The sequence below is a fragment of the Choloepus didactylus genome, chromosome 3 (genome assembly GCF_015220235.1).
Source record: "Choloepus didactylus isolate mChoDid1 chromosome 3, mChoDid1.pri, whole genome shotgun sequence".
NCBI classification, from domain to species: Eukaryota; Metazoa; Chordata; class Mammalia; order Pilosa; family Megalonychidae; genus Choloepus; species Choloepus didactylus.
Window position 1 is genome coordinate 160,974,466 of NC_051309.1, and position 27,381 is coordinate 161,001,846.

The window sequence follows — 27,381 nt, forward strand, 5'->3', positions numbered from 1 at the left end:
GGAACATTTTACTTGAATTTATCTTGTGGGAAATGAATGTTTTCTCTTTTAAAATAAGTTGGTAATTGCTTACTGCTCTCTCTACATTAATGAATGAAATCAAGGGGAGTCGCCAGGAAGGAGCAGGACAAGCATCGTGGCCATCAAGAGACCTGGAGGTGAGAGCTCAAGACTTTGCAAAGCATGTGTTTTGGCCATCAGATGGGTGTCTCTGGTCCAAAATGTGAGTCTCAAAGTTTCCTCTTTTGTACGATGAATAACAAGCTTTCATGTGGTTGTGAAGAAAAATTAGGCAATGTAGATATGGTGCTTAGCAGCTACATGTTACTGTTATTACACTGTCACAGGGTATGTTAGTGAACCAGATATTAGCAGTAATAAACAAAGCACCTAAAAGGTCCCCAAATCGGAGAACAAACGTGTGACTGACGACAACAAAACTCGTTTACTCCATCCTGGATGTAGGCAGAAGCACATATAATCAAGATTTGGAAGGGCACAAATCCTTGTGTTCCTAAAGACATTTGAATGAACTGTTTCCAAAACAACAGGTGATTAAAGTAAAGGATTTATTGTAATCTGCTTACAGTCCTTTGCAAAGACAGACATACGTTTTTGCATAAAGATATAAATTGCTTCAATTTAAACTAATTTAGTGTTTTTTTAATTATATGAAGAAGTTTTGGTGAATTATGAATTGTACCAAACCAAGATTTTTAAAGAGCAATATGGTACAAAAATAAGAGCAGACAGACAATTTGGACTGGGACAGGCATTCAACAGGGAATTTAGAATATGGCTTTGCTGTTTCATCAGGCAAAGTTACCTGGAGACATGGAGAGCCAGTAACTTTGTTAATACAAAAAGCTGATGCAGACCATCTCCAACCCAAACCTGGCTAAGTTGAAATTCCAAATCCGTAAGATAAGTCTGAACTACAAGCTGCTTTTGTAAGCCATTTCTTCTTCAGAAACTCCCAGTCTGCATGCTGTGTATTTATCACCTGCAAAGTGTGGCTTTCATATTGCTGTGCATGTAAGTTGACTGTATTTAAAGATCTGCTTAGAAATTAAATTCTTGAAATTGCAAATTATGTAAGAAAAACTCCTCCCTCTGAGTCCAGCTTCCACAGGTCTCCCCTGGCATAAGGCAGGTGTCTCTTGAATGACAAGTTAATGTTGCCTGCACGGTGAACCCTGGAGGAAAATGTGGGTGAATGCTGCCTTCTCCCGCACTTGGGCTTCTCCAGCTACAGCTTTTAGGTTTTGGAAAGTAAAGTAATGTGATTTCACTGAGTCCCTGATGATTATCATCACTTTTAAAAGGTTAATTTGGCCTCTATTCAAAGTAGCTTATTTAGTGCAATCATGTCATTAGTTCCCCCAAAGATACATAGCTTTGTGATTTGGGGCAAGAGAAAAGCTATAAATTGCATCAGTGCCAAACAGATTAATGAATTACAAATTTTAGTGCCACTGTCTTGCTTGTATGATCTGTAGTTTTTTTCCCCTCCAAAACTGTTTATGTATAAAATTTTCTTTTAAAACCTACCTTTTAAAAATCTAAAAACCCTCCAATTCTCTCCCGGTCTCCCTGCCGCTCCCAGGATGCCCTCATCTCTGTGTTCCCATTACTGGTTCCAGGAGTGCAGAACCCCTTTCCACGATCAGAAGTGAAAATTTTATCTTTTATGGAGTGAGTGCATGGAATTTTTTTCCCAAAAGGAGAAAAAAATGGGATTGGAATGCTCTCTGAACCATCCAGCTTCCAGTCTCACTCAGCTGAGTTCTGCTTCTCGAGGTAAAGGGGAAAGAGGCAGCCTTCCCAAAGCTGCAGCTCTCCCGGGCCACTCCTTCCGCGAGTGCTGTCACGGGACACCTTCCAGAAGCTGCAGACGCCAGTGTGTTGTTCCCCATTGGAAGTGGGATGAAGCAGAAGCCGGAAAACGTGCTCAAGTCCCACAGACATCCCAAGCGGGAGACCAAGAAAAAACAAAAGTACAGAAAAAGTAGAAAGGCTTGAAGACAACCAAAGAGGTTTAAGTGTGGTTATTTACAACAAGACTGTAAAATGGTAAATTAGATATGAAGCTAAAAAAGGCACAGCTTTCCCTTTCTTAAATACACTGTAAACGGTTCATTATGCATGCAGAACATTTCACTTTACAAAAAAAAAATTACCTTGTTTGTTTAGACAAAGATAGTACTTAAATAGTCTCCAGCAAAATAGAATTCTTTCAAAAATACTTTCCCATTCATCCTATTAACCATTAAAGTTTGTGTGTGTGTGTGTGTGTGTGTGTATACGTGTGTGTGCATGTATCTCATTTACAAAAGTTCCTTATACCTTATTTCAGGTCCTTCACGATTTATACATACAGTAATGTACAGCACAGCAAAAGACTGCAAAAAATTATTTGTAAAGCCAACACAATAGATACTAGAAATTGAAACCAAGGCATTTGTTTTAACATCTTATCCATTCTAATTAAATAGTATAAGTGGACACTAACAGGTGTGTACCCCAGTGATGCAGAAGGGTGGGGGGCAGGGATGGCCCGTAGCGGGGGCCAGTTTTCCACGCCACATGTTCCATCATTACACAACAGGAATCTGTATATATTTTTTCTTTTTTTGTGTTTTTTAAATAAAAGAATATTAATGCCCCGTATTGACTATACGTTTTATGTGCAAACCAAGGGTAAGCTTTAAAAAGTTCGTTAGTCTTTCAACCCTTTTAAAACAAGCAAACAATACCAGAAACTACATGGCATAGTTAAAACTTCCGTCTGTGAAAATATCAAAATCAGGGAGTTATTGACTAGATATGGCTTTTCATCCAGAGGAACAAGAACGTTTTTCTAAGCGCCGGGCTGGAGAGGGACGAATCCTTCGAACTGCTCAAGTCTTGCCAAATCCACGTCAAACTGCTTTCCAGGCTCCAATCCCTTGACATGATTTTGAACTTGAGAAACTGCTGAGCAAGTATGAATCAATCATCACGTGTTTCACATATGATTTCTTGGGTCCTTTGTGGGTGTGGAGTAATACAGGGAATCTTAAGGCAAAGTTCTTCCGCAAAGATGTCTTCCCTCACTTCCTGTGGAAGTACAGGGGCTTGGCGTTCCCAGATTCCACCTTTGGCAGCTGGTCGCTGATGATCTCCACCAGCATCGCTGGGAACTCCACTTTCAGGGCCTGGGACTCTCGGAAGGTATAGAAGCAAAATTCCAACAAGTCGCTTACCAGCTGCAACACAGAGAGAGAGGACGTGACCTTGGGCCTCGTTTCCATTCCTGCCCCTGGACCCCGACAAGTCTCAACTCTGGTGTGAACGCAAAGAGCAGCACTGAGAGAGCCCACTGGGAAGTCACGTCTGCAAAGACAGGTGACCGTCTTGGGATCGCTCATGTAACCTGTCAGGAAATGCCTTTCATGCAAAACAAATTCACCCCTAATTACCTGTATTGAATTTATCAGAGAGGAACGGGATAGTAGCGATGAGTCAATAGTGCCAGGGTCTCTAAATTGCTCTCGTCTAATTCTAATTTCTAAGGGTCTGAGATGGATGGAGCAGGCATATGTATGTGTGTGTCTCGATACTGGTGATGGGCCGACAACTTAAGGGTCTCCTCTCCCCTCCAGCCCACCCTACTCTTTGAACCAAGGACCTTTCCCACCTCTCTGGTCCCGAGCCACTCCCTATTCTGTGAGTTGAGATAAAATCATAAATGCAGCATAGCATTGCTGGCTGATACTCAATTTACTAGGAATATAGTTTCAAATCAGAAAATATACACTCTAATCTTTCTCTTGTTAATTCCATTATCCATTATGGGAAAAGTTACTCCTGGTCTTTTCCTCCTGTATTACAGCAGGCAATATGAACATTACCTGCCATACAATTTTGAACTCTGTAGTCTTAATCAAGTGCTTCTGGTGGAACTGCATCTGTAACTTTCCTCACGATTCTTCTTTTCCAATTAGCAAGCTTAAATTGACTCACCTAGTAAGGAACTCCTTGGTAAAGGCCTTCAGTAAAAACTAGGAGTCAAGAAAAATCTCATCAGGGAAAAAAATATCTGGTGCTTCTCTCTGTGCCTGAGTTACTGCCCTCAGTCTTCAGAGTGATATTTCCCTAAGTCAGTCCCAAGGACTGTGACATTTTAATAAGTGTTCCTCACACACAGGCTGTGGGGGACAAAAGCATGTGCCGTCATCCCCTTTTGGCACATCGCAGTGTCCACACGCATTCAGGAAGTGGTGCGGTCCCTGGCCCGGCTCTCACCTCAGCAACTTTACTTGGCTTGCTTTGTGAATGTGCTATGTCTCAGTTTTGTCACCTGAAAAATGGGATAATAACAGTAGCTGCCTCAGAGGACAGAATGAGCTATCTGGGTAAAGTGCTTAGAGCATCACCTGGTATGGAGCAAGTATTGAATTGATGCAGTTCTTATTTAAGGTATGAGGAAGTACTGCTGGAGCTGAACCTCTTTAATTCTGTCCTTCCCACTGTTCCCAAACTCTTTCACTTTCTTCCATGGATCACGGTGTGCAAAACCTGCTTGGGGTCATCTTTGTGTAACCTGGTCCTCAGGTCCCTGTTGTATAAAATGAGGGGCTGGAGAAACTTGCTTTTGTCTTTCCGGGAATGACATTCACTGAGAAACATGTCATCCCCACATCCTGTTTCTATTTTGTTTTGTTTTTTAGGTGGCAGGCCAGTGGCTGTCAAAGCAAAGAGCCCTCCTGGGCCTAGCTCTGCAGACGTGGTACCACAGAGCAGCCATCCTTCTGGAAGGGCTAGCAGAGCCCTGCACCTGCTGAGGTGCTAGACCAGGCCCGGCCTGACCACCCCACGGCTCCTTGCTGTGGGCCGTGGACTATGGGGCTGTGAAGGATTTTTTTTTTCTTTTAAACTCTGTAACCTGAGGGTAGACCTCTAGGCTCTATCATCAGTCACTGGGACACCACCTCTGGCCACCCCTTTCACATCTCTGGCATCAGCCCTCATTCAAGTCCAGAGACAAAGGCTCTTTTTCAGACCACAGGAGGTTTTGGGAAGGTGAAGACCCTTCATTCGTGACTTACCCTTCCCATCCACCCAAAGCTCCTGAGCACCTGCAGTGTGGGGGGGTCCACAGGGAAGACAGTACAGCTCTGCTCCCCAGAGTCTGGGTGCTTTCTGTCCTACTGATCAGAAACAGGCAGCTGCTGACAACACCAGGAAGGAACAGAGAGGGGTGGGTGGAGGGCCTGCTTCAGGGAGGGTGGTCCCAGGGGAGCGCTGGAAAGGTGGAAGTGAGGGGCTGAATTGCACCCCCCAGAAAAACAGGGTCAAGTCCTAAGCCCCCACCATGTGGATGTGACCCTATCTGGAAACAGGATTCCTGAAGATGTTATTAATTAAGATGAAGCCAAATTGGATTAGGGTGGGCCCTGGTCCAACAGGTGCCATCATAAGGAGAGTGAATTTGGACAGAGAGAGTCAGGGCCTCTGGTGGAGGCAGGGACCGTGCTACAGCTTGCCAGTCACCGCCTGACCCCTCCAGACCCAGAGGAAGCGCGGCCCTGCTGACGCCTTGAGTTTGAACTTCCAGCGTACAGAACCGTGAGAGGAGAAATTTCTGTTACTGAAGCTGACCTGCAGTGGCACTTGGTTGCGGCAGCCCCACTAATCAAGATGGCACACGGGAAACAACCTGAGGAGCTGGGTGAGTGAGGCTGCGGGCTGCCATCTGACAGGAGTGGGCGGACAGGGCCGAGGCAGGGAAGGGTTTATGTTTGTTAAGGGGCAGCAGCGAGCCCGTGCATGGCCCTGCGCAGAGGTGAGGAGCTGAGGGATTCCGTCCTGAAGCTGCGCCCAGCATGGGCCCCTCTCCCCCGACCTGACACACCAGACCAGGAAGGAGGGGGGCTGGAGCCAGAGACTCGGCTGTTTCTCCTTGCAGGTTCGCTGGGAACAAGTGTCCCGGACACTCTTCACCAGCCATGCATATTAAGCGGGGGCTGGTGCTGCCCACCCACCTCTGTTCCACAGGCCCCAGACAGAGAAGGCAGCTCATTCCCAGTCATGAGCCGATACCCGGGGTGGTGTTTACAGTTCATGCCCAGGCAGCTGCATAGGGATGAGGGTCTTCCCGGGCCACAGGCCCAGTCGCCACAGCCAGCGCAGTACAGGGGGTGGGGGATCTGCTTGGCCACCCCCTAAAGGCATGACACAGGTCGGGGGGGGGGGGGTCCTGTCATCACCAACCACTCCCAGGAGAGGGCCGGCCCCTTGCCGTTGGGATGCCCATGACCCTCCGTAGTTACTAGATGCTGCTGGTGTCACAGTCCTCTGGGAAAAGGCCTCAACCAGAATGTCCTGGGCCACTGCCTGCAGTTGGTGTGGTCAGGGAGCATCTCTGAGAATCTAAGCCGGGGCCCCAGTCACGGGGTGAGAGGCTATGAACCAGTCTGGTCTGGGCGCAGATTCTGTCCCCAGAGGCTCACTGACAGGGAGAGCTTTCTGCCACCCTCACCCCAACCCTAGCCTGCCACAGCCTGGGGGTCAGGAGGTCCTTCAGGGCAGGACCCGTGGGATCTCTGGCCCTTAGCAAAGAAGGTGGCACACAGTAGGTGCTCAGCAGATGTTTCAGGTGGGGCAGGGCTGTGGTACAAGGGCACCATCCTCTTGGGACAAGGCAGAGGTGGTGATGTGAGAAGCCCCGAAAGGTCAGAGCACGAGGTGGCTGGGACAAAGCCAGGAGCCACTGAAAGTCACATATGTGACACCTGGGTCATCAGGGACATGGCCCAATCAGAATGGACATGTACTCACGAGCCACACTGCTGCAGAATGGCAAAGCCTCAGCTATCACTCTACACGTATTCATGGCGCATCCCCTGGGTGCCAGGCCCTGGGCTGTGTCTGGGGTGCTCACTGAGGACTACAGACATGGTGCTTGCCTGAGCCTAGAGGAGCCCCCATGCAGGACACAAACAGATACGAGGGAGGGGGCCGCCCTCGCTGGGGGTGATGCTTCCCCCCCCTGTGCTGGGCAGGCTGCTGCCCCAGGTGCACGAGTCTGTGGTGATGGAGCAGCAGGGCAGGCCACAGTCTGGCCCTGGAAGGAGACGCCAGGCAACCCAGGAGCCAGTGTGGGCATCACTAAATGACCACAGGTATTTTCTAGACTGAGCCAAAAACCACTATTCCCACTGCCATGCCGGAAACCACCAGGGAAGCGTTCCCCGCATGAGGACACACTGCAGTTCTGGTGGGCGGGGGGAGAAGAGTCAAACCATTTCAAAGACCACACTTGGCAACAATCCAGGATGTCTCTGTGGGGACAGCCTTCCAAGGAATAATCCAGCAATTCCCTTGGACACTCACTTGACATCAAATTATTTTTTAAAAATTTCAACCTTTTCAAATCATCTGAATATCTGCCCCTTCTGCTGGTTTCCTAGGCTCCTCCCATTCACTGCCTCCCTCCTGGCAGTCACCGCGTCCTCCAGGAGCCCACCTGGGAGCCCCAGCCCGGAGGACGCCTGCCTCACCTCCGAGCTCTCGGATGGCACCTTTGTCTTTCCAGTTTGCCTGACAGCTAGCCGTGGAGCCAGGTGACACCATGCCCACCCTCATCAGACTGCTCACATCTGCTAGTGTTTTAACTGTGCCGTAGCACCTGAGAGGCAGCCAGCTTCTTTAAGGCAGGAGCCCCCCACCATTCCCTTTGCTGCCCCAGCACCCATGAGGGGCCTTGTGCAGAGGCCCCTTATTGCTGCCGCTGCTGAAGGGCAGGGGGGCTTCAGAGCTACTGTGACTGAGGTTCTTGTTCCTTTGTTTCTCTAACTTATTCCAAACTCAATAACTCAAATCAACAGTTTTGAGGGCAGCATGATGCCACTTGTAATAAACGAACCCAAACAAAAACCAAGTCAGTTAAATGAGCACCTTCCTTTTAGTGGTACTAGGTAAATGATGCAAAACTCAGTACACAAAGCTGACCCCTTTCATCTTTCCCTGTGTTTCAGGTTTCCTTCAACTTGCTTATCCTGGGTTTTGACATGACTTCGCCTACATGCAGGGCCATGGATGCTATGAGCCCAGTCCCTGCTCACTGGGATTGGAGAAGCACAAGGCTGGGGACAGGGGTTGCAGCTACAGGAATACAGGCCCCACCAAGCTCGCCCTTCAGCACAAATGCCGTAAGTGCAATGAGACAGAGGTCCAGCCTGGCCTGCCGCCTCAGTACTGCCCCCCACAGGCCTCTCCTGGTAAATGCCAGGCTGGACGGAGACGCAAGAACTCGAATTATAATCAGCGGTAAGAGTTCCACATTGTTCGGAATTGGAGAAAGACTTGTGTACTGACTTTTCATTCTGTACAAAATGCATCTGTTGGAAGCACAGAAGTTTAGCCAGAGCTGAGCTTGAGTTATCCCCGCCTGATGGGCCACAGCTGTTGGGGCGTCAGAGGTGCGTGGCAAGGTCGCAGGTCACAGGGTGGCTGGTGGCACCTTGCTTGCCCCAAAGACAAGGCGACTACTCCCCCCACTGTGTCACTGCACGGTGAAGGGTCAGCGGCCGCCCCCTGGCCTGCTCCCCCCACGTGCCACAGCCTCTGCGGGCACATTCCAGGAGAGCTCTCCCGCCACACAGCGGGGCTGGCACAGCTGCTGAGGTTACACAAGCACATGAGCAGTGACGGAGCATCTGAATGTTGACAGCCTCTGAAGTGGGGTCCCACCTCTTCTCCAAAGCCCCATCATTTCTCTAAGTTATCTACAGAAGCCAGAACTCCACCTAATTAGGACTTTGCCTGAATTGAGCATTAGGGGGAAGTCTGAAGCATTATTTATTTTCAAAGACCAGAAGTTTAGCCAGCTGTATTGATAGGGTTAGGAAGAAATGTTAAACGATTCAATTCTAAATATTGGAACACTGACAGTTTCACTGGACAGAAATGTCTAGCACCCATTACTCAAGGTGTCCCAGAAATAGCTTTGTGAACTGGAAAATGACCTGCAATGATGACAAGGAGTTTGGCCTGCATTAAAAACAAAAAAGGTTCAAGACCCTCAGCATCCATCCTACGCAGCTAGCAGAGAAGACGTGTGCACAGGCGGGCACGCCACAGCTGGGAAGCAGAATGTGGCATGGTAACAAAAGCTCCCCCCGATTCGGTCGCACTGGCTTCTGCAGTCAGAAGTCAACCTAATCTTCACAAGGGAATGCTACTACCCACCTTCCCTTCTGTAAACCCAGGCTCCAGAGCATGCCACTCAGCCACATGTTCTGGGTGGCTCTCCCAGGGTGGAGCTTTCGAGAGGCCCTTGCCATCCTAGCTCCTACCAAGACATTGTCAGAAAAGGCAACCTAGAAAGACTGGCTTTCAGATAACTCGCCAAAAGGCATTTTTGGCCAAACAACTAAATTTGCCATGAGCACGCTTAGTGCATTTGCTAAACGCTAGCCACTTAAGAGGCACTTGGGGAGATTAGGGGGATGCTTTTGTTGGTTCTCCATTTCAAAAGAATGCCCTCCTCTACCAGCAGACAGCAGGCATCTAGAGTCAAGGGTGTGTCCCTATGGCAGGAGACATTTTCCACGGGGCTGCCTGTCCTACTCTCGCCTTCCACGTAAGGAGCATCCCCTGTGAGGGTGGCCTGTGCCCTGCCGGGACGTGGCCCCTCTGGCTTACCTCCCGGCAAGGCGTGGCTGTGTGATGGAGAGAGGGGGCAGGGTGTCCCTGTTGGCTCGGCTTGGGCTGGACCAGGTGCCCAGGGGCGGGCTGGCTGCTGGGGCCATTGCTTGGAGCTGCTCAAAGTCTCATGAGAACCAAGAGCACTTCTGAAAACTCATCCCCCCTGCCCCTTTTTAGCATCTGATTGTTATCTGAGGTTACGTTTTAATTTGTTTTTCATCACTGTTTTTGTAGTATATTCAAAAGTGATCACTGATCTCTGGTCAGTGATGAATATTAAATGTTCAAAATAAGTTGTTAGGATGCTGTGCTAAGCAAGATGGGTTCGGTTTCCTTCTAATTTTTTTTTTTTTTGTGGTTAAATTTATTTAATTTCCACCCTGTTTAAGTTTCCTTGCATTACCAGCCTTGTTCTAGATTGCACCTCCGCCTTCTTGTGAATAAGGTCTATTGTACATGTGAAAAACACAAAGAAAAATGACACAATTGAAAAGAAGAAAGTAGAGCTTAAAGATAAAGGGATAATTAGAACATTGCTGAACAAAGGAAATCTAATGAAAGGGTTGTGTTTGAAATGCACTGGCATGTTACTGTATATAGAAGTATGAACTTTTCCTAATTTTGTTTTCAATATTTCCTAGATCCTTCTTGCAAATGCAGACTACATTGAGCAATATAAAAATCTAAACCAATTCATGTTTATGTGTTACTAACTTTAATATCAGGTTACTTCTTAGATTAGTTAAATCCTCATTTTAATCTCTGAATGAAAAAAAGAACTAAAGGAACTCTAAGCAGTAGTAAGTCACACCCCTTTGGCCAGGGACAGCCTCTTCTCGTCCAACTAGGGGCGCCTTGTTCTATGAGGCCACTGATTGAAACTAGGGGGGCAGCCTATGGCCTACAGGCCAAATCTGGCCTATTGCCTATGTTGGTATGATTTTTACGTCTTTTATTTTTTTAATCATTTTTGAACGGTTAAAAAATCAAAATTAATAGTTTGTGACATGAAAATACAAAATAGTTTTAGTGGAACATAGCCATCCTCATTCTTACCTGTCACCTACTCCTCTTTTAGTGTTACAAGGGGAGAACTGAGTGGTTATGACAAAGACTGTATGGCCCACCGAGCTATTTACTATATGGTCCTTTTTACAGAAAAGGGTTGCTGACCCATGGATTGGAACGCACTTCTGTTTTGGAAGGATTTTGTTTGTTAAAATATATAATTGAAGTATAAGATGGCTACTGATTTCAGAAATATTGAAATGTGAAAAGAAGTTTCTGAATCATACATTATGATTGTGGTACCTAGACTTGGCTTTCCAAATAGCACATGGATTCTCTCAGTCTTTATAATGCCTTAGGAAGAATCTACACACAGGATTTGGGTGACAGGGCTGAAGAAATCTTCCACTTAAAAGGCTCAAAAATTTGTCTTTCAGATGGACAGCCTCTATCACTCACGCCTTCTGCTCTTGATCTTTCCTTCAGGAGGCATTTCCCTCTGAACCTACCTTCTCTGCAGGTTACATGCATTTACACACTAACTGTATGCACTTTCTGGTCCTTTTAATCATGAGCTTGATAAGCACAATTGCTTCAATGGCACCTTCATGAGTTTTTTTTTTTTTTTTTTTTTAACTTTGATGTTTTATTAGTATTAGTTCTAGCAAATTGAAAAGAATATGGATAGATTGTAGATAGACAGATATATACACATACATATGCTCACAGATGATGTAGATAAGCAACCAAACTAAAACCATCTCTATATATCAGTAACTCATTCAAAGCTGATTGAATCTCATGAATACATCTTTTAGGTGGTTCCCATAACTGTAATGATTCCACAAATTAATAGAAGTAAAAAATACTATAATGTTATGAGAAAGACAAAGGGACGTCAGAGAGTATGGCTGACTTAATAGTTCAGAAGCTAGGCTGAGCTCTGATTTATCACAGACTTGGACTTCTAATAGATTCTAACTCCAGTCATTGCTTTTCTCTCTCATGTAATGAAACCCACCTTCATGGCCTTTTAAAATCTTATTTAAAATGATCTCCTCTAATAACACTGATAAGAACATTCCTCTTTGTTATTGCTTAACAGGGTCTCCCCCCTTATGAATTTCCTCCACTGTTTCCTCTTTGGGTCAAATTAGGCTTTAGGTTTATGGTCCCTTTCCAGTATATCACTGACAGTCTTGGTTCCCTGTTCGTTTGCCCTGCTTCACTTTACCCTCTTTGCCTATCAGACCTGCTACCTTCTTCCACAGACACATTTGCAAGATGCTCCCCAGGTTGCAAACTGCCTGCACATGCACCAATTCCTCTGATCAACATGCTCATCAACAGGTTATATGCCCACGACAGGCTACATAATTGGTGTGGCCAATGAAAATTGAAACCCTGGGGCCCTTGTTCAAAATTTCTCTAGATTTCAAGATGGCGACAGCAGATGTTAACCAAGCATAGGATCTCCCTGGGCACAGGGCCCTCTGGGACTGCACAGGGTGCATGTCCATGAAGCCAGTCCCGGTTATGCCGACAATGGCACCTACCCTCTGGGGCACCTGGCAGGCCCCTGGGTGATGTCCCTCTGCACCCTGCCTTCTGGTCTTGCCTCACTGATGAACCTCGAACAATGTACTTAATCAGCCTCTGTTTTAATTCCTCTCTCCATAAAAGGCAATAGTAGTAATATTTATTCATCCTTGCCTCATGGAGATACTAGAAGGATTTAATGACAGGACTTAGGAAGAAAAGCACTATGTACATCCCAGGTATTACATAGTTATTATTATATTGCAAGAAGAGGGATTTATTGGCACAGGTGTTAGACAATGAGATTGTTTTCCAAAATCTTCCCTGGGGAAATTTCAGAGAAGGAAGAGATTCCTGTGTATTGGGTTTGATTTACATGTGATTATCTAAAAGCATGGCCTCCAGGACACTCAATGGTTCCTTCTACCTGAAATTTTGGTTTTTCCAGAAAGCTCACTCTGGCATCACAAATCTTACAGAGTCAGGTGGAAATAGAATGTGTGATCCCTTTACAGCTCCCAGAAAAAGGCAAGGCCCTACTTTTGGCCCAGCATTCTTATAGAAAGTTATTCTCTTATAATTTTCGAAACTACCTGTGAACAGTGTATTCCATGAGTAAAATGCAATTTATGAAATGTTAATTAGTAATGAGGCAAAATAAATGATCGTTGTAAGAAAAATGTGTTTTTTTCCTCAGTCTCTTTCCTATGAACAGTGTTCCATGGACCACATAAAACTTTTAAGTAGATTGGGACTCGATACAACTTTTAATTTTGTCAGTTAAGGTTTAAAAGAAACAAACTGTGCTATCATTGTAAGTTCATAAGAAAGATTTTTTGACACACACACGCACAGACAAAAGAAGGACAAACAAACTTCCTATACTGAACTTATTTTTCTCATTTCACTGAAGTCTAGTACAACTGCATCTTAGCATGTTAGCCTGCTGCTGGCCATTGGTAAGCACTCTTAAATAGTGTAAAAGTTAGCCAGTGAAAATATTTAAATGTTTTGAAATCAACCTTTCCCAAATAGGCAAGGAAATAACCCCAATTTTGAGGTAAGTCGGTCAGAGAGAACCATGACCAACCAGGAAAGACCGATGGAGGAAAGGTTCTGTGGCTGCAAGTGGAAATTAACTGTCATAATTCAGGTGTAAAGTGAAAGTGACAGGGGAGAAAGGGCTCAGGACCAATGTCACTAAAGCCACAAGAGAGCATGACAGGACACGCAAGTTCAGCTTGGAAGCGTCAGGGCTGCCTTTTATGCCAAACTGTATGTGTGTATATACACATATGTACACACACATGTATGCATATATTGTATACTAAAGATATAATGCTTTAATTCAGAATGAGTCATATGTCAAGGTCTAGAGTAAAGTTTGGGGTTACTTATAAGATAAGGTTTGCTAAACTGTGATTTGTTATCTGTAGTTAAACATATAAATACACAAACTCTGCATAGAGTGCTCATTTATATCCATGCCACCACGTAACAGAAAGATTCATAATTCTTTCCTACTTATTAAAGCAATTTTACTAGAGAGCTTTACTGAACACTTTTTCAAGTTTTTTTTTAAAAATTAACAGTTGGCCTTATTGGCTTTGTGGCTTTTGATAGTGCGATTGGAAACCTAGCGGGCATTAATAGAAGTTGAGCCACTTCCCTGTTCTTCACAACCACCTCCTCATTGCTCTGGCTACTGAACAGTTTTTCAGACTGTTTGCTCACTGACTTCTCTGTAGCTTTTGCACCTCATTTGTGCAGGGGGGCTGGCTTGTCTCCTGTGCCCCTCCCTCTTCTCCCCTCCTCTCAGCCCCATCATCTCTCACTTGGCTTAATGCCTCAGCGTCCTAACTGGTCTTTTTGTTCTGTTGGCCCTCCTCTAATAGATGTTCTAGGTCAGCACTGTCCAATGCAACTTTCCATACCACCCAATTCAGAAGCAACTAGCCAAATGTGGCTACTGAGCACCTGAAATGTGACTAGTGTGACGAGGGAACCAAGTGTTAAATTTTACTTTTCATTAAATTTAAATAGCCACACTCTGACAGTGAGTGCTGTATTTGACAAAGCAACTAGATTCTTTCTACAAATGTGCTTAAAATCCCTCAATAGCTTCCTCATCATGGGCATCTTCATCCTCATTTCTCTCCATTCTTCCCTGACTCTCACAGATACAAGATGCTGCCCATTTCTCAAAATCCCTTTGCTTTCCTTCCCTTGGGAAATTAATCCCTTTCCCTTGGAGTAGTTTCCCTCTGTCTGGTGAACTACCTTATCCTTAGGTCTCAGCTTAGCTATCATTTATCGGACCTCATGCCACGACCCCATCTCCCCTCTCCACTTCCTCTTCCAGATACCCATCCATGGTCCTTACAGTCCTTTATCAAGCACCTGTTGCACTGCATTTTGGTTCTGTGTTTATTCCACATTGGACTGCAAGCTCTGTGAGGGCAGGGACCGAGCCTCTCTTGTTGCTGTTATATCCTTAGCACCTGTATGGAGCTGACACAGTGGAGGCTCCCCTGTCGGTGGGCTCGGGGCTTAGGTGCTTCCCCCTCACTTTCAGAAACAGAGCCCCTCACACCCCTTAGGAGTCTGGTTAGAAGGGGTGTCTGAGACACGACAGCTCATTTCAGAGAGGACGAGACCACTGACTACTGAAAAATACCTTTGTGATATAGTGTCTGGGTTGTTAAAATCCTCTTTTTAACAGGCTTGGGTAGAACAATAATTCAGCTGTTCTGCTGCCTATAACAATATGAATAGATTCCAAATCCTAAGGGCTCTTGGAGAGACACAATTATGACCATTGGTTGATGTTGCCTTTAAACCATTCATGTGGTGAACAAAGAAGGAGTAACATGTCAAGACACATTTTCCCTCTCTCTGGTGAGCTCAATCTTCTAGGTGGGCTTTGGGGCCCCAGCTACCAAGATATGAAAACACACCAATCCTGGAACCACACAGAGCTTTCCACATCATACCTAAAGGCCATCAATTCCATATTGATCCATGATAATAGAATAATAGAACATTTTGACCTACTTTTTCCATTTTTAACTATATTTGATGCATTTTTTTTTCAAATACACAAACATAAACATTTATATAAAAATAAGCACCCATTGGTACAATTCATCTGGGGCAATGCCTTCTGAAATAAGCTATGCTCTTGAAATCACAAATTTGGAGCTGGCAATGCCAGTACCTATTTACCATAAGAATGAGGAAAGAGACATGGTGAACCACTGTAGTTTCACCAATTAGACAAAGAGTAAAACCTTCCATATCAATTATTCATTTAATTTGAAATCTTTACCTAGGAAGAGTTCTTCTTCAGGAGGCGCAGTTCTGACGTAAAATCTGGGTCCTTCCTTCCCTCCCCTCCTTCTGTGGTCTGCTGCTTTGGAATATAAAGCTCTGCTTGCTTGGCTGGAATGAATGGCTCTTCCTTTATTTAGAATCTGTCTTGGTTATGATTTTGTCAAAGACGGAAGCAGAATAACATTGCTAACAATTATATTAATAGTTGTTTAGCTCAATGTGATAAAATTTGTCTTTGAATCTTGGTTACACACACACACGCATATGGCATCGCCAGCACTGGATGTTTCACTACAATTATAGAATTAATAATCTCATTTCAATGTCACCTGAGCAACTGGAAGAGAGGGAAGTTTCCCAGGAAGTTTCCTGCACACAATGACGCCGGCCTTTACTTATTATTTGCAGCATTCTGATAACACCTGGAGGCAATCAATCTTTCCTGATGGTCACCCCCTGGGAATGTCCACTGTCTCATCATTGAACACTTTTCATCCCTTCAGTGAATTAGAAAGTGGCTCAAGCATAACCCAACATATGTTTAACAACAACTTCAATTTCCCCTGGTAAATGTGCAGCAAGAAGCACGACAATTGACGCTGGGTGTGCCCTGGCACCTGCGGGACCGTGGGAACGCTTTTGTACGGAATGAAGTCTAAGCGACTCACCATCAGATAATGTGTGCTTGCTGCCCTAGCCTATGAAATGGTCTTCACTGCCCATTTCTCTACATAATCTTACCTTCTTTAGACTGCCACCTCCTTGATGGCTTATGCTATGCGCCTGTTTGGGTGCCTTGTGCTTTAAAAGCAAATTAAAATTGCCCGACGGATGCTCTTTGGTGGTGTAGACACACAGCTATGGGGAAACTCAAACACGGTCTGGGGAAAGGGGAAGTGAAGGGAAAGATGTGTTTAGTGCCTGTTATGGTGGATGTGTCAGTACCTGTGTTACTCTATTCACTTCTCAAAATTCCCTATAAGATGAGTATTATTCCCATTTTACAGCTGAAGAAACAGAAGGCCAAAACATGTAAGTAACGTCTTAAGGTCACTGTGAGAAATGGTGGGGTAGCCTCACAGGCCCTGCTCTGTCTGCTGTTCCCACTGGTCAGGTTCTGGTGGTGGGCTCAATTTTGGCCTCAAAATTTTTCCTGAGAAGAAACGACCTGACTGGAATGAGATGACACAGAATAAAATCTTAAAAGGAGAGGGCCGCCCGTATAGTGGAGGAGCCAACTTGTGGCTTGCAACCTTCAGTATGTGAGAAGAAATGCTTAAAATACATTGGTGTCTATCTCAAAACCACCTATAATGTAATCACAATGGAAATTACCACCACTACAGCCTGGATGCAAAAGCACCCACTAATTAAGTGAGCAACGAGGATCTCAAAATAATTTGCAATAGACTTGGCTGCCAGCAGTAATATCTCTTTTTGTGGGTTATTGTATCAGTGAAACTTAACGCCCTTTTCACGTAAAGAACGAAGTCTCCCCAGTGTGCACGTGCAGTATTTACTGTATCACCAGATGTTCTGCTCCTCACACCACCAGCCTTTCCCCCTCAGAGAAGGGAAATCTTAGCTCACAGAGCTTGGCTACAGAAGAGCCACTTCAGTTGTCAAGCATTCCCTTTTGGAGCCACGGAAAACAATTATTCAGCAATATGATCCTCAAAGTGTTTCCTTTTGTCATGCAGGAAACAGTATCTGAGTGCCACACTGATGCCTCTGTAACCAAGGGTAGGTTCTTCTCAGGGTTTAACGATCATAGGCCAAAAGAAGCCCTCAAAACCAAAGCCTGTTCAGCATCAGTTATATTGAGGCAGAATTAAAATTTTGTTCGGGGAACTACTAAACATGCATGACATTTTCCCCAAAAGCCAGGTTCACTGCCTTCAGGATGGAACCCTGCGCCTCACAGAAACCATGCATCATGATGATGCCAGGGGAGCATCCAACAGGAGCTGGAGGAGCCTGAGAGCAGCACAGCTGTTTCTAATGTTCCTAGATGTTGGTTTTCTGATCTCCAAAGATGCAGGCCAGCCTGAAAATGAGCAGCCTCTATGGGCCTGAACAACTCCCCTTGTCGTGAGGGTGCTGTCAGGAGCACTAGACAGTGAGTCACGAGTGCTCTGGCTGCCACCAGCTACCTGTGGAACTGAAGAAATCCCTGTGTGGGCCCGTTTCTTCTTCCATTAAATAAGGATTCTCTGACATCCCCTTGGAAGCCTCCCTGACCCTTGCACAACATAGCTGGTGCCTATGCCTTCTTGACAAGGCTTTGTATCAACTTAGAAGAAATTTCAGCAGACACACAACTCATGGTGCGCTCACCTTCTCAGAGCGCTCGTCGTGCCTCCCGGTGAACCCCACGTATTGTCTGGGGCCTCAACCAGGCTGAAGCTCCTTGAGGGCAGGCTTTGGGTCTCTTCCCTAGTACATTGCCTGGCCTATTTAGACACTTGCGTATTTGTTGAATGAGATGAATATCTTCCTGCAGTAGACAAGCAAGATTACTAAAGACAGGCATACTGTTCACCCTTGTACTTTGGTCCTGGAACATCATAGGGGCTCAGTACATGTTGCATCAACAAATGAATGTATGAATTCTGCCTTGCATTATGCTCCAGTCATCTTCTAGAATCGAAGCTCTGAGGGTTGTGTTGGTGTCATGCATTAACTTTATATTCTCTGTAGCTTTGTCAATACTATGCATGTGCACATTTTTGCTAAGGGTATATACGAAAATAAAAAAGATTATAATCATATGTCTTGAAACTTATTTACTAAAAAGGGCCAATTTTCCTCAGTAGCTACCACTATCATTTATTATTTACTAACTGTTCTACACACTAATTATAATATAAAAATTTAGTGCTTGATCTTTACAAATGAATAGGAGTCACCAAAAATTCACTGGAAATGTGCTTCTTATACTTATATGAAATTAATTACCACTCCTAGTAAGAGGTAGAATGTTAATTGTCAATTAGCTGTCAATTCTCTCTAGAAGAATAAAGCATCTATATATTTTATATATGACACCCAAATGTTTACTATGCAAAGATATGTCTATCCCTAGAAGTATGATCACAGTTGTATTCTCTGAAACTTTTTTCCTGGGGAAAGATTGATGATCTATCAAAGTTACTGACTGACTCAAATATTTAACTGCCAACCTGCTCTCTTAGAAAATGTTCCTTTCAATCACCTTGGCACCTTCTTACCAACACATGTGCACCAGGTGAAAGAAATCCTTGCTCTGTGTGTCCCTGTGTCCTGAGAGCTGGCACACTACGCATGCTATTTAAGCAGAACTTTGATCTATATTCAAAGGATTCTTATTTGTATAACCCTTAGAAACAAATACTTTTCTTCCACAAGGTGACCAGATCTAGGCTCTGAGTGTAGAGGCAGTGAATTGTGTAGTTCTTTGTTCCCTTGAAGAAAATTCCACAAATGGTGATCAGATGATTTACTCTAATGAAAAGCTGTAGGCAGTTTCAGGTCTGTGTAACTATGAATGTTAGACAGTTCCCTCTAGACTTACGATGCATTTTTCAATGTTCTGTCTGGAGTAGGAATATAAATAGAGTGTTCAAGATGCTGCTCTTAGGCTACTTCTAAGATCAAACATATTTTTGGTAATTTAAAGTAAAAGATTTAGAATTAAAATGATACCAAAAAGAGTGGTCTCCTGGCCAAGAGGGAGTAACAGGGATTGGATTTACCCTTCCACTTGTAATAACTAGAAAACAGTCAGAAAAAAATACATGAAAAATGATTTTCATGACTGGCTATCAGTCTCTGATGGGCAGTGATCTCTGAGAGATGAGAAGTAAACAAGGTGAGCCTCACATTTGCCCCAGCTTACTATCCTGAGGGAGTGTCGAGGAAGAGTGCAGGGAGGGAAGCCAGGTGGGGCCAGTGAATTCCATGATTTAACAAGAGAGTGTGGACAATTTGGGGAAACCAGAATGGCTAGGGTTTGCAAACCAGAGCTCTGAAAAAGAAGAGAGATGAACAGAGAGTGAATTCCAGAGAACTGCTTCCCTTGGGTATTCAGCAGAGCAGAGTAAGAATCTGCATGTGTTAGGAAATGTCATGAACCACCTAAAAGGATTTGAAGAACCAGTACCCAGCACTCCTATATGGCCAGGAAAAGTGCCTGATCCCACCATCCAGACCGGAAAAACTTAATTCACAGGTCACTATGGAGGGTAATGAGAAAAGTCTTGCCTCAGTAGTGGGGAATAATTAGCCCAAGACTACTTGGGGATTACTCCAGACTGGCCTAATAAATAATGAAAACATAACAAAAAAGGATCAAACTGATTTCAAGTAATACAACCACACCTCAGAAAAAAGCTCAAGAATAATTATAGGAATTCAAAAATATCTAACACTCAACAGGGTAAAATCCCTAATGTCTGGTATCCAAACAAAGATTGCCAGGCATACAAAGAAGCAGGAAAATAGCCCACACTGTAGAGAATAATCAATCAATTGAAACCGACCCAGAACTGACACAGATGACAGAATTAACAGACAAGGATGTTAAAACAATTATATTCAAAATGCTAAGTAGAGAGCTTTCTCCATCAGCCAGATCGTATGAGACCACAAAGGGAGTAGCATTCTGGTGGCTGTGTGAAATGCAAAATACCCAACTGTGGATGTAGCTCTGTACAGGTTATAAACTACAGGTGATGAGCCTCAGGTGATAAATTATATTTGCATCAAAAACAAAGGAGGGGGCAGAGGATGATGAGTTTGGACAAAGGGCACGCAACAGTCTCCAGTGCACAGACCAGCTGAGATCAGCGAAATCTCTTAAGTTCTCATGGCCAGGGGGCCTGCACCCCTCCCTGCCAGGCACAACAGACTGTTTTGCAGCTGGTCTACCGAGGGAGGAGGGGCCATTGGTGCTGGGAACCAGGAAGGAGAATGGCAGTTGCAGCACTGATTAACAAACTCAGACTGCTGAACAAAAACTCCAACCATAGATAATCTGAGACCAAAACCTGAAGACTATGGAAGCAATCAGCCCAGTAGAGAGGAGATAGGGCTAGCAAAAACAGCAGAAAAAAATAAAAACAGAGAATTTTGGAGTTGGGGGTGAACATAATATGGAGAAGGACTGGGCTCAAACAGAACCTGGGACATTTGCAAACCGGGGAATCCTTCTCTGAAAAGCTGGGTTTTCTGGTTTCATCTTTGCTACTCAATTGCCTTATCTTTTTGCATTTCAGTAGCCCATCAGAACCACAAGGACAGAATTAAAGGGCTTGTCTTTAAATACTCTATACTGGGCCTTTCTTTTTCTATTGACATTTTTCTATCTTTTTCTTTTTATAAAAAAATAACTATTCTAAGTAGCCCATTAAAGAAGTCCTCACAGACTTGCAATTTGGGCCCAGGCAAGAGCAGAGCTAACATAGCTCTGAGGGACAAAGCAATAAGCCTAGTGGGGGAGAAAATTTGCTAAAGACCATAACTTCCCCAAGAAAAGCAGGGCATGGCCCACTCTAGTGGCAGCCCTCCTTTGGGGAACTCAGACACCAGGGGCTGGAATTCAGAAACCAACTTCAATCAGCCATGCCCCCAATAGGGTCAGGGTCACCAGAGCTAAAGGCTCCCCACCTCCTCACACTGGTGGGGGAGCTGTGGGCGGGCAAGTGCCACCTGCTGGACAGCATCGGAAAAGCACAGAATCTAGAGGCCTCACAGGAGGGTCTTATTCTCAAGGAAACTCCATATCCTCCTCCTGAGACCTGGGCCTCTCTGGACTGGGAAAACCTGACTGGGGTTGACCATATCTGAGGAGACCCTCACACAAAAAGGCTACATAGAGGCAGGGCAAGAAACAGCAAAACAAGGGGTGAAAAACTCCAATCAACTAAATAGAACCTAAGTTAGAGGTGCAGAATAAGCTGAACTGAACACCAAAGATTAGAGAACAAAGCCAACCAACAACAAAACCCTAGGTAAAAGAGTGAAAACGAGCTCCAGAATAAACTAATCAAGAAAGTCAGATGCCTAGACAACTCAAGTTAATGAGCCATAGTAGGAAACAGGAAAACATGAACCAGCCAAAGGAACAAACTAATAGTTCAGCTGAGATACAGGAGTTGAAGCAATAACTGCTTCATCAATTCAATGAACTGAAGGGAGAACTAACTGGAGATGTTCAAACACATCTACTTCAATTCAAAAATCAAGTCAATGAACTGAGGGAAGACATAGCGAAAGAGATGAAGGATATAAGGAAGACCCTGGATGACCATAAGGAAGAATTCATAAACTTGAAAAAACAAATGGCAGAACTTACGGGAATGAAGGGCATAATGGAGGAGATGAAAAAGACAATGGAGGGATACAACAGATTTGAAAGAATGGAAAAATATGAGCAGGATCTTAGGGAGCTGAGTGACAACATGAAGCATACGAATATATGTGTTATGGGTGTCCAAGAGGGAGAAGAGAGGGAAAAGGGGCAGGAAGAATAACAGAAGAAATACTCACTGAAAATTTCCCAACTGTTATGAAGGAAAATTAGACATTCAAGTACAGCACATCCCAAACAGAATAGACCTCAATAGACCTATTCTAAGTCACTTACTGATCAGATTGTCCAATGTCAAAGACAGAGAATTCTGAAAGCAGCAAGAGATAAGCAATCCATCACATACAAGGGAAGCTTGGTAAGACTATGTACAGATTTCTCCACGGAAACCATGGAGGCGAGAAGACAGTGGCATGATATATTTAATATACTGAAAGAGAAGAACTGCCAACCAAGAATTCTATATACTGCAAAACTGTCCTTCAAAAATGAGAGAGACACAGAAGAAGATGGCAGCAGAGAGAGGACTGGAAGCTAGTTAGTCCCCCTGGAACAACTAATAAACAACCAGGAACAGCTAGTAAATAATCTGGACTAACTGTGGGGGGGGGGGCAAACATGACTGTCCACTCACCATACATCAACATAAATTGGGAGGAATGGCTGAGATTGCAGCATAAAATCTGTATAAGTAAAAACTGCAGATCCAAGCCGAAAGCCCCATCCCCACAGTGACAGCCCAAACTGCAAAGCCTTGCTGTGATAGAGAGCAGCAGTGTCCGACCAAGTGAATATAGTTCATCCCAGTTCCAACTGAGATTTTAATTAACCAATGTGGACTGCTCAATACAAGCAACGAAACCCCAACAAGCAGACAGAGGCTTTTGGTGACGACTGACCTTGGAGAGCCGGAGGACCTCTCTGGAGGGAGGGAGAGCCCAGAGGACCAGGTGTGATCTCTGGCTGATGGGTGAAACTAAGGGTGGCCGTGGACGGTCCCTGAAGGGGAGCTTTCTGTCCCTTTTTCGGCTCAGTGGAGAAAGCCTCAGCCATTTTTAGTTCCCAGCGCTCTGACCCAGACAAGGTTGGAGATAGGAGAGACAGAGACACTATTCAAATGCAAATGATATCTCCCCAGGGGGTGTATCTTCCCCAAGAAGAAAGAGGTGGGGCCGAGCTCTACTACCCGCCTTCCATCCAGAACCAAACCCCAGAGCCTGAGGACAAACAGCCGTGGGCCACACCTCCTTACACCAGTCTGGAGCTACAGACTGACAGGCATGACCTACTGGGCAGAAAAGCACAGTGACCTGAGGCCTAACAGGGTGTATCAATCTTCTAAGACACCCTCAGGGAAACTGGATACGAATGCCTCCTTCCAAGACCTCAGCCTGTTCTGGTATGGGAAAACCTGATTGGGGTAACCAAGGAAATCAGATGCCTAGACAACAGAAAACTACAATCTACACTAAGAAAAACAAAGTTATGGTCCAGTCAAAGGAACAAACTTACACTTCAACTGAGATACAGGAATTTAAATAACTAATGCTAAATCAATTCAAAAAGTTTAGGGAAGATATGGCAAAAGAGATGAAGCATATAATGAAAACACTGGGCATACATAAGGTAGAAATAGAAACTTCAAAAAAAAAAAACTGTCAGTCTCTGGAAATGAAAGGTACAACACAAGAGATGAAAGACACAATGGAGATATATAACAGCAGATTTCAAGAGGCAGAAGAAAACACTCAGGAACTGGAGAACAAGACACCTAAAAGCCTACACACAAAAGAACAGATAGAGAAAAGAATGAAAAAATATGAGCAACGTCTCTGGGAATTGAATGACAACCCGAAACTCAGGAATGTATGTGCCATGGGTGTCCCAGAAGGAGAAGAGAAGGGGAAAGGGGCAGAAGCAATAATAGAGGAAATAATCAATGAAAACTTCCCATCTCTTATGAAAGACATATTTTTACAGATTCAAGAAATGCAGTGTACCCCAAACAGAATAATCTGAATAGGCCTATGCCAAGACACTTATTAATCAGATCATCAAACGTCAAAGATAAAGAGAAACCTGAAAGCAGCCAGAGAAAAGTGACCCATCACATACAAAGGAAGCTTGATAAGACTATGTGTGGATTTCTCAGTAGAAACTATGGAGGCAAGAAGATAGTGGGGTTATATACTTAAGATATTGAAAGATAAAAACTGCCAACTTAGAATCCTATATCCAGCAAAACTGTCCTTCAATATAATATAGAGAGTTTAAAATATTCTGTGCCAAACAGACAATGAGAGAGTTTGTGAACAAGATACCTGCTCTACAGGAAAACACTAAAGGGAGCACTGCAGACAGAAAGGAAAAGACAGGAGAGAGAGGTTTGGAAAACAATTCTGGGAGATAGTAGCACAGCAATGTAAGTACACTGAACAAAGATGACTATGAGTATGGTTGAAAGAAGAGGGTTAGGAGCATGTGGGACACCAGAACGAAATAGCAAAGATAAAGACTGGGACTGTGTAACTCAGTGAAACCTAGGGTGCTCAATGATTGTGATAAAAGGTACAAATAGATTTTCACATGATGTAGAACAAATGAATGTCAACATTGCAAGGTGTTAAAAATAGGGTGGATTGGGGGGAAAATACAATCAATTCAAACTAGAGACTGTAATAACAAAGGCAATATACCAAAGCTAAATGCATATGGGGGGGGGTACATAGGGGAAGGGTATGGGACTCTTGGCTTTGGTGATGTTGTCTGACTCTTTATTCTACTTTAGTTTAATGCTATCTTTCCTTTTGTTGCTTCCTACGTAAATACGTGACTATATAGGGAACCATTGATTGTTTACTTAGGATGGAATGTATGACGTGTGAACAAAACCGTCTTAAAAATGGGTTGATGAAGAAACCTTGAGGGCACTATATTGAGTGAAATAAGTCAGACACCTAAGGACAAATATTGCAGGGTCTCACTGATATGAACTAATTACAATATGTAAACTTACAGACATGAAATGTAAGTTACCAGGATATAGAACAAGGCTAAAGAATGGGTACCGGTTGCTTATTATGAGCAGAATGTTCAACTAGGGTGAACTTAAACATTTGAAAATGGACAGAGGTGACAGTAGCACATTGTGAGAATAACACAGTGCTGAATGGTGTGTGAATGTGGTGGAAAGGGGAAGCTCAGAGTCATGTATGTCACCAGAACGAAAGTTGGAGGTTAAAAAATGGGAATGTATAAAACAGTGAATCCTGTGGTGGACAATGTCCGTGATTAAGTGTACAAATACTAGAAATCTCTCTCATGAACTAGAACAAATGGATGACACTATAACTAGAAGTTAATAATAGAGAGGCATATAGGAAAAAATATATACCTATTGGAAACTACATACTACAGTTAGTAGTAGTTTAACATTCTTTCATCAACAGTAACAACTGTACTATACCAAAACTATGAATCAATAATGGAGGGTGGGTGGTTGGGGGAAGGGGAGGATTTGAGTTTCCTTTTTTTGTCTTTATTTCTTTTCTGGAGTAATGAAAATGTCCCAAAAATTGAAAAACAAATTAATTGTATTGATTGATGCTAAGCTGTATGATGATACCATGGGCAACTGATTATACACTTTGGATCTTTGGATAATTGTATGGTATGTGAAAAATCTCAATAAAAAAAAATCATCCCAAACATTCTTAAAACAAAAACAAAAAAAAAGATTAAAATATTTTTAGACAGACACTGAGAAAGTTTGTGAATAAGAGACTGGCACTACAAGACATACTAAAGGGAATGCTACAGGCTGATAGGAAAAGACAGGAGATAGAAGTTTGGAGAAGAGTGTAGAAATGAAGATTTTCAGGAATGGTAAAAGGAGAGAGTGGAGAAAATAAGACATGGCATATAAAACCCAAAAGACAAAATGTAAAAGAAAGTACTGTCCTTACAGTAATAACACTACATGTTAAAGATTTAAACTCCCCAATAAAAAGACACAGACTGGCAGAATGGATTAAAAAACAGGACCCACCTATATGCTGTCTATAAGAAACTCACTTTAGACACAAGGACAAAAATAGGCTGAAAGTGAAAGGTTGGGAAAAGATATTTCATGCAAACAACAAGCAGAAAAAAGCGGGAGTAGCTATATTAATATCAGACAAAGTAGACTTCAAAAGTAAAACAATTAAAAGAGACAAAGAAGGACATTATATATTAATAAAGGGACAATTCATCAAGAAAACATAACAGTCATAAATATTTATGCATCAAGCCAGAGTGCCCCAAAATTCATGAGGCAAACACTGAGAACACTGAAAGGAGAAGTAGATTACTCTACAATAAGAGTTGGAGACTTCAATACACCACTTGCATCAATGGATAGAACATCTAGACAGAGGATCAATAAGGAGATGTTAAATTATATGATAAATGAACTAGACTTGACAGAGATTTATAGAACACTATACCCTACAACAGCAGGATACACATTTTTCTCAAGTGCTCATGGAACATTCTCTAAGATAGACCACATGTTGGGTCATAAAGCAAGTCTCCACAAATTTAAAACTCTTGATATTATACAAAACACTTTCTTGATCATAATGGAATGAAGTTGGAAATAAATAACTGCCAGAAGACTGCAAAATTCACAAATACATGGAGACTAACAACACACTTGTAGAAAACCAGTGGGTAAAAGAAGAAATTACAAGATGAATTAGTAAATATGTCAAGGCAAATGACAATGAAAACACAACACAGCAAAACTTATGGGATACAGCAAAGGCGGTGCTGGGGGAAATTTATTACCCTAAATGCCTATATTAAAAGAGAAGAGAGAGCAAAAATTGAGGAATTAACTGCTCACCAGGCAGAACTAGAGAAAGAACAGCAAACTAACTCCAAAGCAAACAGAAGGGAAGAAATAACAAAGAGTAGAGCAGAAAGAAATGAAACTGAAAACAGAAAACAACAGAACAACAAAACCAGAAGCTGGTTCTTTGAGAAAATCAACAAAATTGATGGACCCCTAGCTAGGCTAACAACAATAAAAAAGAGAGTGGATGCAAATAAATGTAATCAGAAATGGGAAAGAAAACATAACTACTGACCTGGAAGAAATAAAGGAGATAATGAGATGATACTATGAGGAACTATATGCTAATAAACTAGACAAACTTACATGAAATGGACAACCTTCTAGAAAAGCATAAACAACCAACACTGACTCAAGAAGAAACAGACTACCTCAACAAACCAATCACAAGTAAAGAGATTGAGTCAGTCATCAAAAAGTTCTCCAAAAATAAAAGCCCAGGAGCAGATGGCTTCACATGTGAGTTCTACCAAGTATTCGAGAAAGAATTAGTACCAGTCCTGCTCAAACGCTGCAAAAAAATTGAAGAGGAGGGAAAGCTAACAAACTCATTCTATGAAGC

At 43.5% G+C, this 27,381-nt stretch overlaps 1 protein-coding gene across 4 annotated transcripts in view; it reads right to left on the bottom strand.

Moving 5' to 3' along the window:
• Positions 1-27,381, bottom strand: part of NR3C2 (nuclear receptor subfamily 3 group C member 2) — a 437,426-nt gene continuing 410,045 nt past the window's right edge. For 3 of the 4 annotated variants that reach the window (XM_037830780.1, XM_037830779.1, XM_037830781.1), the window contains exon 9: positions 3,093-3,248. In XM_037830780.1, the coding sequence (XP_037686708.1) occupies positions 3,093-3,248 (156 nt within the window). Of the gene's footprint in view, positions 3,249-27,381 lie in introns of all 4 variants that reach the window. The other variant, XM_037830778.1, reaches the window with a different exon arrangement.